At 40.7% G+C, this 14,548-nt stretch overlaps 1 protein-coding gene and 1 long non-coding RNA gene across 2 annotated transcripts in view; one reads left to right on the top strand and one right to left on the bottom strand.

Moving 5' to 3' along the window:
- The first annotated feature begins 1,891 nt into the window (after positions 1 to 1,891).
- LOC147148883 (uncharacterized) lies at positions 1,892 to 13,099 on the top strand. Its single transcript, XR_015086493.1, has 3 exons — positions 1,892 to 2,016; positions 3,498 to 3,587; positions 12,590 to 13,099. It is a non-coding gene; the product is annotated as an uncharacterized LOC147148883 (long non-coding RNA).
- The window catches only part of alx4b (ALX homeobox 4b), a 26,817-nt gene continuing 21,008 nt past the window's right edge, over positions 8,740 to 14,548 (bottom strand). The window contains exons 3-4 of the mRNA XM_086028516.1: positions 11,894 to 12,022; positions 8,740 to 11,819 (exon numbers count right to left, since the gene is read on the bottom strand). Of these exons, the coding sequence (XP_085884642.1) occupies positions 11,493 to 11,819; positions 11,894 to 12,022 (456 nt within the window). The 3' untranslated portion in view covers positions 8,740 to 11,492. The remainder of the gene's footprint in view (positions 11,820 to 11,893; positions 12,023 to 14,548) is intronic.

Here is a 14,548-nt window from a genome sequence, read left to right as displayed (position 1 = left end):
ATTGGTACAGCACATTTCCTGAGCAAAGAAGAAAAGTCGCAAGAAAGATGCAAGAAATGCATAAACTCAAACCTGGATTGCCGCCATACCACGTCCTCCGAAGATAAGGCAGAACAACTTTTAAGGGTTACATTAAATTTAGCCACAAAATATTGTTGTACAGTGATTTGCACATGTATGCCGCAATTTGAAAATAAACAAGAGCTGTTGTTTACAAACGTATAATTATTGGGCCCACGATGCCGACGCTGGTCTGCAAGTTTGACTGAATTATATTTCTATTTCCAGTGGCTGTGCGAAAGATGAAATCTCATTTTCTTTAAACAATACTTTTGTGTTTTTGTTTGTTTTGGGCTTCTGCCGTGACACCAGTTATAGCGTCATCTGAATCGATTTCCGTCCTTATAGCGAAGGGAGGAAGAGGCGTATGCCGTAAAGCAATTTAGGACATTTGTATTTTTTGTGTGTGCCACGGTTACTCACTCCCTTCTCAAAGTCACTTAATACCAGTAAAAACGATGCAGACCCCTTCAGGGAATGACCTGTCCCATTCAGCTAGTTGTAAGTCAATGTTTCATTGAAAGAGTTGTGAACTTTTTTTTTTTTATTAAGGTGGAATACCTGCCCAGTGTTACTTTAAGCAACGTGTTGTTTAATTTACCTTATACTGTTGGCTGTGGCAAATGGAAATGACTGAGCAAACTTCACATCCTCTCCACAAAGTGGAGACAATTACATCTGGATACATCATCTTATGAATTGTTGTCGGATTTTATTGTTGTGTTTTTATTGGTGTGTTTTGGCGACCCACCCCCTCCCCATCTTCACGAAACGAACCAAATTCTACATGCATTATTTTGACATGTTTATTTACCTTCACGGATGAGCTGAAGAAGTAGGCCATTTTAGCAGAAGAGTAAAGGAATCAATGTATTGGGGCCTGACCGATACGGATCTTACATAATTAGCTCATTAAGACATTGACTAAAAAAAAAACAATTGGCTTGTATTGTGCTTATTTGCAAGGACTGTCCAATGGGAGCCTGGACCACGATGGTTTAAGTTGTTATGAGCCCATCACTTTCATTCCAATTGCGTAGAAGACGCGTAGAAGAAGACCTCATAAATTTAATTGGGAGGGTATGGCTCAATGGTAGAGCGTACTACCTTGAAAAATGCAAACCCTCAATAATGACAAAGTGAGAAAATATTTAGCTCAACGCTTGGGGGCAGCATCTCCCCTCTTAGCACGTCACATCATTGTCTTCCTGTTCAAAACAAGTGTTTTTAAATATCAAAATTCTTCTGCTGGTTCATAAGCTGTTATGATTATTATTCCACAAGGTCGTTCCGGAATTGGGGCGATTTAGGCACAACCGCTTAAAACAACAAGAACAAATATTTCTTTATTTCTTTATTATATCTTTAATGGTTGAAAGAAGTGAAAGGATAAATGGTTTGGTGGAAACTGCAACACAATATAATTTGTTTGAGTGTGAAGAGTCTCAATTATTGTTACTTTCAAATTTTGTTTTACTTTTTTATGTTTTTCAACACTTAAAGTGATTTTTCTAAAAGACGTTTTTGAAAAAGCCTCACAAATGTTCTTTTTCTGTTTCCACTGTATCAAGACAAATATTTTCTGAAGAATGCCAGATGTTTTCCTTTTCGAGAATGTATATAAATAAAAATAAAAGATAACCATTAGTTTATTTGTCCTGTCTTCTTAAAAACACATCTACATTTAACAGTTACTTTTTATTTTTAATAAATTAATTTTAGTATAAATCTGTATATGTGTTGCAAGTATTAACGTTCCAGTTTTTATGTTTTGGTGCCTTGTCTTTTCCTTCAATCTCCTTTGTGGTCATTGGTGGGCGGAGTTTCCAGGAGCACACCTGAGCCTGATATCAATCAACTGGATACTCAAGTGTAGCTAATTTGTTACATGTGGGAATGTCAACTATTCTGTAGTTGCTCGTTTCATCGCTAATCACGTATTCACTGTGTGAAAATGTAAGTACTTGTCATGTTCCCTGCTAATCTCTAGATTTGATTCTGCTTCAAAATTAAGACGCCTGTTGATTCAGCAAAAGGTTCTTTACTCGATGCTTCATTCACATTAGCTCTCTACTGGCACCTGCTGTACGGTGGCAAGCAGAGGTGGGAATTTTTCCGTTTATTGCCTTCCGCCGTCGATTTGACTGCATGCCTGTAATAGTAGTAATCGCCTGTAGCCCCGTCCGCATATCATTTTAAACGGGCTTCCGTTTCAATCTACAAACCTCGACTAACTTCCACTAGAGAACAAAATGACTGAAATCATTTTCGTGTCAGCGCAAGTCTGTATATATGTATGTAACCTTCATAACACAAGCTTTTACATAAAATCTATCAAATCTGCTGCCACGAAGTAGTGAAGTGTAGAGTAGCTATATCGACATTGGCTAGATAGCGGCTAACTGTAACGTACTGACAATCGAGCAAAAATTGAGGATTTTCTGTCCCTTGCAGTCAAAGGCAGCGAAGACCCTGCTTTTCATTTGTCTCTAAAACATAATTTTGAAAGATTATCCTATAGTGTAAACAGTGTTTCAACCTCTTCTGTTTCGGCTTGGAAAGCAGTTGGGCCAACAACCTTAAAGGGGGAATCACCAAATCACTTTTTTTCCCCTCTCTTCTTTTTTCTGATAAATGATGTAAATGGGTGTTCAATAGTGCTGTCTGTTCTGGTCATTATTTTGACATTTTAGTACGTTTGTTGAAATCTTGAATTTGGGGCAAAAACTGTCTGCGTGGAGCCATCTTTAGGTTAACCACTACACTAACACTGCATGTGAATTTGGCTTTCTTTCATGTAATAGGGAATCCTATTTAACTGTCTCTCCCAAATCATTCAACAGAATAGAAATGACATGGCGAAGAGTTTGCAATGACAGCGTAGGTACCCGAAAAGCTAAACTTCTTTTATTTCTGATCCTACTCATTTTGCTGCCTCTCACAGGTCAGTCTTGGTACTATGAGAATCTTCCGGTTCGGGGATGAGACCCGAAATTGTCAAAGCACTTTGTTGATGTACAGTTGTTCACCTGGCCGGAGTAGCCTACACCACGGACCGTGGAAGCATGGATTCACACAGCAGAATTTCTCTGATTCCTATTTCGATAAAATCTCTTCAATGTTTAACTTTTTGTTATTGTTTTTTTAATATCAACCAAGATTTTTGTCAACTTGTGTACCTCTTTGCTTCAGAGAAGTCTTGTAGCACCACATCTCTTGTTTCCTCATAAAAATTCCAAGCAGAGGGGACGGAGGGGAGAAAAGAGCAGAGGAGGAGCAGTTTGTTTTAGCCCCCTGTTTGGAGAGGAAACTTTCATTGCTTGATGATTTATGACTGAATGGACTCCCACGAGAACTAGAACAAGTCCTGTTTCCTGAATGTATTTAACATAAAACTTACCTCTTTTCCTTGCACTGTGTTTATCCTTGTGTGAAAGCTGTTAGATGTTGGACGTCCGAGAGAAGCCCCCGAGGACCAGACAATTCCCATCTTCTTTGGTGAGATTGTTAGAAGCTGACGTGAAAATGTAAGTATTAAGCATGTACAACAGCACACGGAAGAAAATGGGCTGCTTAATGCTATGTCTAGATCAGGGGTGGGAAAAGTGTGGCTGGTGGGCCACATGTACACCACCATGGTCTTTAATCCACCCTTTGGTAATTGGTCAATTTATCACAAATAATACAGTTAAACAGCTTTACATCCACAGTTGGAGATGGTTGCTCAAATGTGTAATTCATAAAAGGAATTAATTGTTATCCAAAAAAAAAGTTTTTTGTTTTTATAAAAAATCTAATGCGGGCCTTTTTCAACATAAACGATCCCACAGCAGCCATAGCCGTGCTTCCTCAGGGTAGCTGTCATGACGCACAATGTGGTGCCCATGAGTCGCTATAAAACAGGAAGTGAGCAGAGAAGGCCAGGAAATGAGTCTGTTGGGATGAGACGTTTCTCAGGCCAAGCATTTTTGGATTCAGTTGACAACAAATAAATGATCCCATGTGTGACGGCCGCATATTGCTGCATGGTTGCAAAAGAAGTCATGTTTAGTATGCCGTTGTCCTCCAATTGCGACAAATTGCAAGAGTGTCTTCATTTTTTTTCTCTCTCTGTTTTCTGCTCATTCCACGCTTTCTATGTCATGAAAGTTTTCCTCACGGCCAGGGGAGAGCGCATAATCTTAGCGACAAGTCTCGCGCTCCATTTTCTCTCAATGTGGCCCTCGCGGCTGAGTTTTCATTTCTGCCTGTCAATCGGTGCGCGCAGTCTGCGAAAGGTCGAGTGTTTGTATATTTTTGACCTTTTGAGCTGTGAAGCAGGCGGGCTTCTTGAGCAAATGCGCCCAACACGGCAAGACATAAGTGAACAATAAATCCGGGCGATACTCCGACACCCCCGTATTCACAAGCTTCATAATTGAAAGCATACCGGCCAGGAGAGAGACGACATGCGGCTCTGGAGTGAAGAGCGGCAAGGGGGACACATCCTGATAATAACTTGATTGGTGTTAAGAGGAAATCAGCAGTCGGTCTGCTGGTTATAGTTTGTCAACTCTTAAATCTTAAATTGCGGTACACGGGCAGGAGTAAATCAAGGGAGGGCACCGGCAGTCAGTCCAAGTGTCTTTTAACTTTACTAGGGAATTAAAGTAATGAGTTTGGCAACATTCGGCTAACATGCATATTATACGCTTTAATGTCAATATGACAGTTTCCAAATAATATGTACTAGTAGCCGAAACTCTGTCATGATCGATCGGTTGGTTGGTTTAGGATTTAGTTTCATATTTTCCATGTTATCCTTGTGTGACTTTTGTCTGTCTCATTCGGTTATTGGGTCCACCTGTGCTTGTCATCCATGTCCCTAGTGTTAGCCAATCAGCTCCCTCCAACCCTTTGTGTCTTGTCCATGTGTTCCTCGTTGTTCTCGTCAATTTGTCTGACTTCACTGCTTTCTTTCAGTCCTCGGTTTGCCCGACATTTGTCCGTTGCCGTTTCAAGTTCCTGTTTGGTGCCACAGTCCCTGTATTTATTTATCCCCCCCCCCCCCCCCCCCCTCCTAGTGTTTCACTTTCTTTGATGCGTTTTGTTTTGGACTCTAGTCATTTTTATCTTAGTCCCTTGTTTGCCTTTGTTTTCTTTTCAACTACCGGTATTTGTTTTCTGCACTTCTGCCTTGCATTCCTGCATTTGCGTCCTTCTTCACGCCATCCCCTGACAAGTTTATGAATAAGTTAATACATGTGGGCTCAATTAGCCTGTTTGGGCAGATCGAATGGAATGAAAGCCTACTTCAATCCAGTGGTTGGAGATTTTGTTGATGCACTATCCTCCATTCAGTACCAATTCTGTGTTGTGAACACCACAGCCTATTGGTTCTGACAGCCAATTGTTACCAAGCTTGTTCATCCCTCAAAATCCCCAATGCTGCTGTTCGTTTGATGTCACAGTAGTGGTTTTGACAGTGAAAAGAGAACAAGCCGTATTATGCAAAACAATTGAGCAAAACATCCATCATCCTTTTTTTCTAGTTGAGTTGGAACCTGAATTTGCACCGAGAACTGCTTGGTAGATGTGCTCAGCGCTAGCCCATTGTGTCATTATGGTCGAAGAAATTCTACAAAAGTGACTGCACCCCCACAGTTATGCAATTACAGATGTGTTTGACAATGCATACCAAAGTGAAGACAGGAAGAGACACAGATGAAACAATGGAGTTACTCTGCCTGAAATGTAATTACTCAACGGCAAATGCTATGTTTTTTGTTGAAACCTCCAATTGAAGCTGAAAGTTACTCAATGATTTGGAGTATCAAGGATGTTATTCGTCAAACCAGGGGTCACGAATGTGGTGCCCTCGAATCACATGCTAAGGGCCCCGTGGGCAACCTGCTGCTTGGAGCTTGGGCGGCTTATGTGTGAGCAGGTGTGTGTTTGTGTGTGTGTGTTTTATTTTGTTTTTAAAAAGTGTCAGTGCAGCAGCGCACAGCTTCTGTTGGCCAACGAAACGGGATTCCTGCATTGCATGGACATACTAGTCATTTTGATGTGACGTAGGCCAATGGTCGCCAAGCTTTTTGAAAGTGAGATCTACTTCTTGGGTACTGAATGCAAAGGGTTACTAGTTTGATAACACACTTCACAAATAATAACTTTGCTCAAATTGGTCAATAGTATTTACGCGAAGGCACTAATGGATCATCAATATGCAACATTTCTAGAAAGCTTTGCCAGTTTACATTTTCAAATTACTTCAGAAAATCCCATTCTCCCATCACTGGTGAGCTATTTTTAGAACGGGCATCAAGGTGGTGACCCCTGATGTATGCTGTCCCAACCTACTTGTAATTAGTCTATCCTGATGGAGATTAACGAGCAAAACAAGTTCAATGCTTCAGAGTAGCAACTAAAATGCCGCTGAAAAAACGTAGTGTATTTTTAAAAAGTAGTAACTATTCTGAGACTGGCATGCCTGAGAGAGAATCCAAAAGCGACACAGCAAGTGGTCAGACGAAACGGCTGATTTAGACATGCCAAACTTGACGCGGCTCTTCTTTGTGTGTGCAAATGGTGCATTATGGGATTATGTTCATCCCTACCAGAAAATGCCACTTGACGGTTTTGCTCAGGCAGAACCAGTCCTGTCTCGTTGCTAAAAAGATTCTTTTAAAGCAGCGGTCCGTTCGTCTTGGCCAAAATGTGAGCTGTTTGCTGACGTTCCCAGCTTGTAATGAAGGTTTTACCAGATACAGTGATGGACTGCATGTTCTGTTTCTTTCTCTGTGCTGCTGACTTATAGCCACAGCAGGAGGCTGATTCAACTTTTATGTCCCCTAGGACACCAGCAGTGCTTTAAAACTTCAACTGGTCCTTTTTTGATTTATGCCCAAAAAGTTACTTGACGTTATAAGAGAGAAGTGGACTTTGTTTTCACAGTAACAGCGTTGGTTTATGTGAATTAACGTGTCTATTTAAAAAAACAAAACAAAAAAACCCTTTTTTTTACTGCTTGGTGCAATACCGTTTATAGGGAGTTTTTTCATTGGCCTAAAAGGAAGCTGAGAAATTAAAGTGAACGTGTCGGGTTACGTTTTTAAACTAAGGAACTGTTTAAAGTAAGGGAAGGCGTCAGCTGAAATGCTTGATTTTAGCACCGATTTACAACCCTGACATTGCTAACGATGGCTTTTAATGAGCAGCTCAAGTTTCCATTTGTTTATGGAGCGTGCTGACTGACAGGTCCATCGATGGAGAAGTAAAGCATGTGAATGAGGAATTGGGTGTTTCCCTTCTTGGCCATATCAGCAGAACCTTAATGTAGCGGACTGAACTTTGAAGTGCCCTAATGGTCCGCATGGTTCTTAAACCGCGCAGGCCTCTATTAAGGATGTCAATGGAGTCTAGCTGGGGCAGTGTGACCCATTAGCTTTAATGAGAGCTGTCCAGGGCACAGCGGGCTGCTCTTCTTGCCCTCTGCGACTGTTTATTTATGTCACCTTACCTGCATTTTAGAGTACTTGGGCTTCTAAGTTGCGCACCACTCTTAAGGTTTGTGATTTTTATTTAATCTGATCCCGGCTAACTCAGTCTTGCATATGTTTGAACTAGGGTCATATAGTAATAAACTTTAAAAAAAAAAAAAAAAAAAACTAGATTATAAAGGATCAACAAATGTGCCAATATGCTGGACTGTTAAAAAAAAAAGGGGTGCGGGGGGCACAATCTGCCCTACTACTAACATGACAGAAGCTGGCATTAGAGATCAACAGTTTGTATTTTTGTTTTTACATCAAAATGCAGCCATGATGTGCAGTTCCAGTCAAAAGCATGGAAACGCCTTCAAATTCAAATGGTCTCAAACACATTATGAGGTCAAGAAATTCAAGCTATGAACTCTTGACAATGCGGTGTTGTCGAGTGAAAGTCATTCCAGGTCATAAAGCATCATCCACATCATAAAGCTAGCTGAGAAAACACCAAGATGTGCAAAGCTGTTATCTGGGAAAAAGATGCCTACTTTAAAGATTCTTTAAAGAGCCTAAAGATTCTTCAGAAAATTACAAGAACAGACTACTAAAAATAAATGTCAAATACATTTGAAAAAAGTAATCATTAACAATTACAGATAAGAGCTTGTGTATCTATTTTGGAAACATTCACATGCTCCACAGTACACTATTTGTCATGTATTATTTTTAATCAACAACACAGACGACAGGGCTTTAACGATTGACAGCAGCCAGCAGACTGGAGTTTTTCCACCCATGCTATGCAAAAAGTATTTAAAAAAAAAAAAAAAAAAAAAAATTAGGAAAGGCTGCAATTGTCTACTGGTCATACATTCTTTGGAGGGCAGAGTTTGCACTGTGCAACAAGGGTGAGCTTGGCAGGTTTTGTCTTGTTTTGTCCATGGAATTTCAACCATAATGGATGGTTTGATTACAGATATTTTTGTTTTTTAGGAATATAGTTTCTGGAGAACCTGTACACTAAACCGTATTTTATGCAATTACATGATTGTCTGTATTCAAAAATGGAACACTTGTTTGCCTTCAGTATGACAATTTTGTCAAACCACAATAGTAGACCTCTTATATCTGTGAACGTTCGAGCCTAAATAATAAAAACATTGTAGATTGTAAGTACTGTATGTTGTATTTTAAAGAAGAAACTTCATCAGACTGTTTTGGATTTTATTTCATCAACACTTCAATCCATCAAATGAAATACAAGTTACCTCTGTACAAACAAATATCCAGCACCTTTAGCAGATGTCACGGCGCTAAATATGGATGGCTTAAAGCAACGTTTTTGCAACACGGAACAACTTGAGACATCTGTCCCAGTGGAAGTATAAACACACAATTCTCAAAATTGTAAGTGCAATAACTTATTGCAATGGCACATTATATAAAGTCACTACCATAAGTAGAAATACTTGGTTATTATAGGGAAACAAAATAGCTTGAAGCTGTTAGAAAATTAGAAAGCAATTCAAACAGTTAAAAGCCCGGAGAAATGTTTTTTTTTATTTTTTTTTATTATTTTTATTTTATTTTTTTTAGAAACTATGCTGGACACAATGTATTATTCGGCAATGTCACTGTAATACTTGGATGGTTTGGCTGTTGGAGGTCCATTATTTGGCACATACGTAAAACAAATGTACAAGCAACAAAACAATATTGTTCACATTCACACAAAACAACTTTTCAGTAGTATCATCACGGAAAGAGCTGCAGTTTAAAGCACGGGAAGGTGGACCAACGAGACAATCAAGCTGTCACCCCTAAATAGCAATTTAAGCAAATTAAACCTACAATTTCTTTAACAGCAACCTGTTTTTTTTTTTTTTTTGTTTAAATTCAGAAACTGAAAGTTCTGTTTAATTCTAAAAATCAAGTACTGTAATTTTCGTTTGTTCTTGTACAAGTAAAAGTCTTCTGATAAACGTCACATTGTACATGCTTTAATTATCAGAATGCATTCACCCAATACAATCCCTGTATCAAGAAGTGCTCAACGGAGGTAAATATAATGTCATGGCAGAATTTCCTTCAAATCACAAATTTGATATTTTGGAGTTATGAAAGAAAACCTCAAGGACAAGGGTATGTATTTACTTTTATTTTTTTATGTGATCAAGCAGCTGATTGTGACTACCCCTTCCCTCGATCATGCAGTGGAAAGAGAATGACAGAGTAGTTTGTGGGTGTCAAAGGAACATCAGCTCATGGAATCCGTCTTTAGTGTCAGCCTGCAGCCAAACTCTGGGGGATACGCTTATTACTAGGGGCTAAGACACAGAGACACCCCCTGCAATGTATACTCGCCACCTTCCTGCACGTCAGCACTAATGTCATCACGTTACCTAAACATTACAGAATTCTACCACTTGGCAATCAGGCCCACTGATTCGACCTGCAGTCTCTGGCACGTGTCGGATTGCGTGACTCAGGAGTCGTCTCTGTTGAGCCCACGTTGAACCGTAACCTGCTCATTACAACGTTTGGACCGGCTTTTCGGCGTGTCCTCGCCGTGCGGGCCGTGGTGCACGTTGGTGTTCACAGGGCAGAAAGGCCCACTTTGATGCTAATTCAGTGTGTCTAGTTGCGTCGGTTTGCTGGTCGAAGTTGGCGTGACTAGTTGGTGTTGAAGGCTACCGCTGTGCCTTGTCTACCGCCGGAGACACACAGTTTCCTGTAACTTGAGGACGGGCCTGACAGGGGAACCTGTGGAGGTTGCTCTGTGGGAGGAAATGACATGTTGGCTTGAAATGACTGCCCATCTAATGTCTGCTCTCCTCCCTCACCAAATTGGCACAGGCTATTTTTGGTTGCGCTCAATTAAATTTCATCCAAGTTAATTGTTCACTTGTAAGAAGTTGTTTACCAACGGAGAAAAAATAAATATGGCATGAATTACTGTACTGTCTTTTATTATTGGTGGATGACTGCACCACTTTGGATGAACTGACACTGCATTGTTGATGTGGTCCAATTCAGATATGGCAACATATAGGACGAACGTCAGATCGAATCAGACCACTCTTCCAGAAGTGGTGGTATTGGGGTTGGATATAAAACAGATATTAGTCAGTGCTATACCATTAAATATGGTCTGAAAATGTTACACAGGTACATGTACCCATTAAATAAGTGTAAGCAAATGATTTCAGTGTGCGGCCAGTTAACAAAACAAAAACAACTGATTCAAACCAAAGGGGGGAAGGAACAACTTAACAGAACATGTTTAAACATGTTATTGATTTTTTTATTGTCTACTTCTATGCTGTCGCTGCCTTTTTGGTTTTTCAATGAATGCTAAAATAGAGATCAGACATAGTACACTTGAAATTGTAATCAATGTAAATGGGCAGTCCAAATACTGTACATTTAGCCTCTAACTCTGAAATAGACTCTTTGATCTACAGTGTAAATCCAGCCATATTATCCAGCCTCCGGTCCAGTTTAAATCCTGGATTATTCCGAAATGTAAATGAAATGATTTGTACTGTATTAGGGGCAAGTCTAAAGTGGTTTCATTGTGACTGATGGGGATGTCAATTGTCTCAAAATAACAGTTTTTGAGACTTTCTTTTGCGAATCCTACTTGTGGTCTTTTGAAAATTATTGCTATGTCAATATCACCAAGTATTTGACCAAGACCTGAGACAGAGAGGAATCAGAATTGCTTGGGTCTGATTTTCGCCTCTACATTTTGGAACTTTCAGTTTCTGCTGATTGTCACTGTCACAGTTGTTATCTCCATTGTGTTGGCCGCTACAATGGTCTCTGCTATCTCGACAGCCTCTCCCTGTTCATTTGACCTGTGTTATCATTAGTGCTCTCAGCAAAACTCCCCCACAGTGCTTGATGGCTGCTCAAGAGAAGCGGCCAAATGGGGGGGCGGGGTAGGACTTGGTTGGAACATCATGTGGCCCAAGAAATGGCGGCACTGTGCTCCTTGGCTTTCATTCGCAGCGCTGCTATGCTGGACGACTTGCGGTCTGGGTCAACGTTGAGATCGTAGCCATTAATCCCCCCGACCATTCCAGGTCCCCCAAAAAGACTGCCCATCTGCGTCTGTCCCATGTGACTGCTCCCTGAGCTAGGCACGCCCAGGAAGTCGGGGACCCCACCATGACCATGACTATGAGGATGAGGGGGCATACAGGGGGGGACGGTATCGCAAGGAACAACACAACCTGGCACTGGGGAGGCTCCACTGCTGCCACCGATCCATGAAGGGTTTTGAATCTGAAAGCCAAAAAAAAAGCAGACTTGATGAGACAGTCACAAACACTTCATGGCAATGTTATGGCTTTATTTACCTGCGCGTAGTTCTCAGGCCGAGTTAGGAGAGGCAGCTCATAAGCCGTAGAGAAATGCGTTCGAACCTGTTGCATTTGACCAAAGCGCTCCCTCTTCCTCCACTTGGCTCTGCGGTTCTGGAACCACACCTGTAAAGAAGGCAACCCATCAGGGAATACATTTACTACCAGTACATGCTAAAAGCTTTCCTAACCCACTCGCTAGGTAGCTCCAGATTTTGAGCAGATTATCTTACTTTTACCCAAGGTTGTGTTAATTATTTTGACTCAGCAGATTGGATTTGGGCGGGCTGCAGATTTGAAGCTGGTCGCCGTTTTGCTCAGTTTTGTGTACTGAAGTTGAAGTAACTTGAATGTAACATTCACAAAAATTTTTGGTGGCAACTGGATCGCAAGACCTTTTACACCACATGTCGACTCCTAGGCCTAGATAGAAATGGGTGGGTTACCTCAGGAAGGGCATCCAAAACGGTACCAAACATATGATGCCAGTGACGAGCTGTGGGCAAAGTTGCTTTTTCTTCTCAGCAAATGTTGGTAGTAAGATTTGTATTGTTTCTAACCGCAGTTGTACTAATAACCTGGTAACCCATTTCTTGCTATCTTTAATTCATCAGTATGGTGACCTTTTAACACCTTGTTGGATCGAAATCTTGACCTAACGTGCTCAACATTCTTTGTCCTTTTTACACCCAGCGCTGGGTTAGATCTTTCACCCAATTCGGGCTACTTGTAACTCAGCAGTTTGAAGAGTGATCCGGGCCAGTCACCAGTGGACTGAAAACATCGAAGCATGGCCAAAGATGTGACCATCCTCTCCACTCCGAAAGACAAACTAAGAAAGTGAAGAAAATAAATGTCATAGGACATCTAAGTCCCAGAGCACGTTTTAGGATTTGACGCGTCTTTAAAGTGCCATCCACATGGAACTATTGATGTAAAAATGGAGCGTCTCCCCTGCAACTGCAACAACCCCATCTACCCCCCCCCATCCCCCACCCACCCCCTGCCTTTGATACACAAGTCATCTGCCTCCCTTCGGACTGCCTGCGTCGACAGATCCACATCTGGGTCTGTAGCCGTTCATAAATCATTGTGAGAAAGGTGTCCTCTCTCTCACCTGTCGACACAGCAGGACAAATGGAGTCCCATCAAAATGTAATTAAAAATGTAACTAACTAACAAGTGGGCATAAAGGCAACACTACTTGCGTAACCACTTTGTGTTTGGCATTATTCTAAGTTAATGTATTTTAAGTTTTTAGATTGTGCCATTCTTTGTCTGTGTGCTGGCAGTTGAATTTTGTCGTAAAAAATTAGAATTATTTTAAAAAACAACTACGAACAAAACTACTACTGATCCTTAAAATTCTTTGTTTTTCTAGTAACTTATACATAATACTTGCTATTGTATTGTACGAGTTTTATTTTACTTCTACTTTACTGAAGTTTTAATATAATTTTAAAGAGCAAAATTGCCAAAACAACCCGTGCCGCCATGCTCGCTAACGCAGGGGCATAAGTCGATGACGTCACGCGCACTGTCCCAATTCTGCAATTTTTGTACACTTGTAGCCTGCGCCCTTGAACCCTTTGTGCACTTCGACGACATGTGCACTTCAGCGAAGACCCTAGGATACAATTGTGGGTATTGGGATTGGGCCCTAGGCTCGCTACGGCGAGGATGCCACAATTTACAAGCACTTCCTGTACTACAAAGACCAAGATTCAATACAGGCACTTCCTCTACTGCAAAGACCAAGATTCCCTGCGATTGAGCATGCGCAGAGTGTACCGTGCATTCAAAATATTCCAATTGCCGTATACATGCACGCATATTCGCGTTGGAAAGGGAATAACCCCGGCATGATATTCGGAATTCAAAAAACCCGAATAAGGGCATATTCAGGTTATTGCGCACGTTTACATGGCTTTTAAATCCTGAAAATTGCCAATATTCTGGTTTTAAAGGGTTTATTGGCTGCATGCATAGCCAATGTAAGGCTTAAGATTTTCATGACACAAAGCAATGACCATCCCGCTCTGCTTTACAAAACACTAATTTTATATTGCTGTAACGCATACAGTATAAGGACATGGTGTAACCACACTTTCTTTGGCTTGTTGGTGGCTTATTTAGCAGTCTCGCTCAATAAAAAAAGTACAAAATAGTTTGCGAGTGACTGCGATAGGACCAAAGAAAATGTGGTGTAACCATTAATTTGCTGCTGTACTTTTATTTTGAAAGGCTGACATTTAACTTTACTGAATGTGTTACACAGATGTTGCCCCACTTTGCCCTAGTGTTGCTGAGCAGACCGGGATGTTTGTCATTGCCTTGAGTTGTTTCTATTTCTAATTCCAGTAAAATTAATGATGAAAATTGAGTTTCAACTATAGGTATGTGTGTGTTTTGTTTTTTTTTCCTCATATTTTAGTTTATGTATTTATTAGGAAAGTATGTCTAAAACTACGTAACCAATTTATAATACAGTATACTTTGTGCAAAGGGTGGCATTAGAGAAGAAAGATTTCAGTGAAAGAACTGAAATACAGCACTCCATGATATTATTCCCCCCCCCACACACACACACACTTTACGTAACAAATGGTTATTACCTATTGGTTTAATCAAATCTATATTTACCAACTATCC

Source organism: Filicampus tigris, chromosome 4 (genome assembly GCF_054856515.1).
Source record: "Filicampus tigris isolate MCC_2025a chromosome 4, RoL_Ftig_1.0, whole genome shotgun sequence".
In the NCBI taxonomy this organism is placed as follows: domain Eukaryota; kingdom Metazoa; phylum Chordata; class Actinopteri; order Syngnathiformes; family Syngnathidae; genus Filicampus; species Filicampus tigris.
This window is presented reverse-complemented; position numbering and strand designations above follow the sequence as displayed.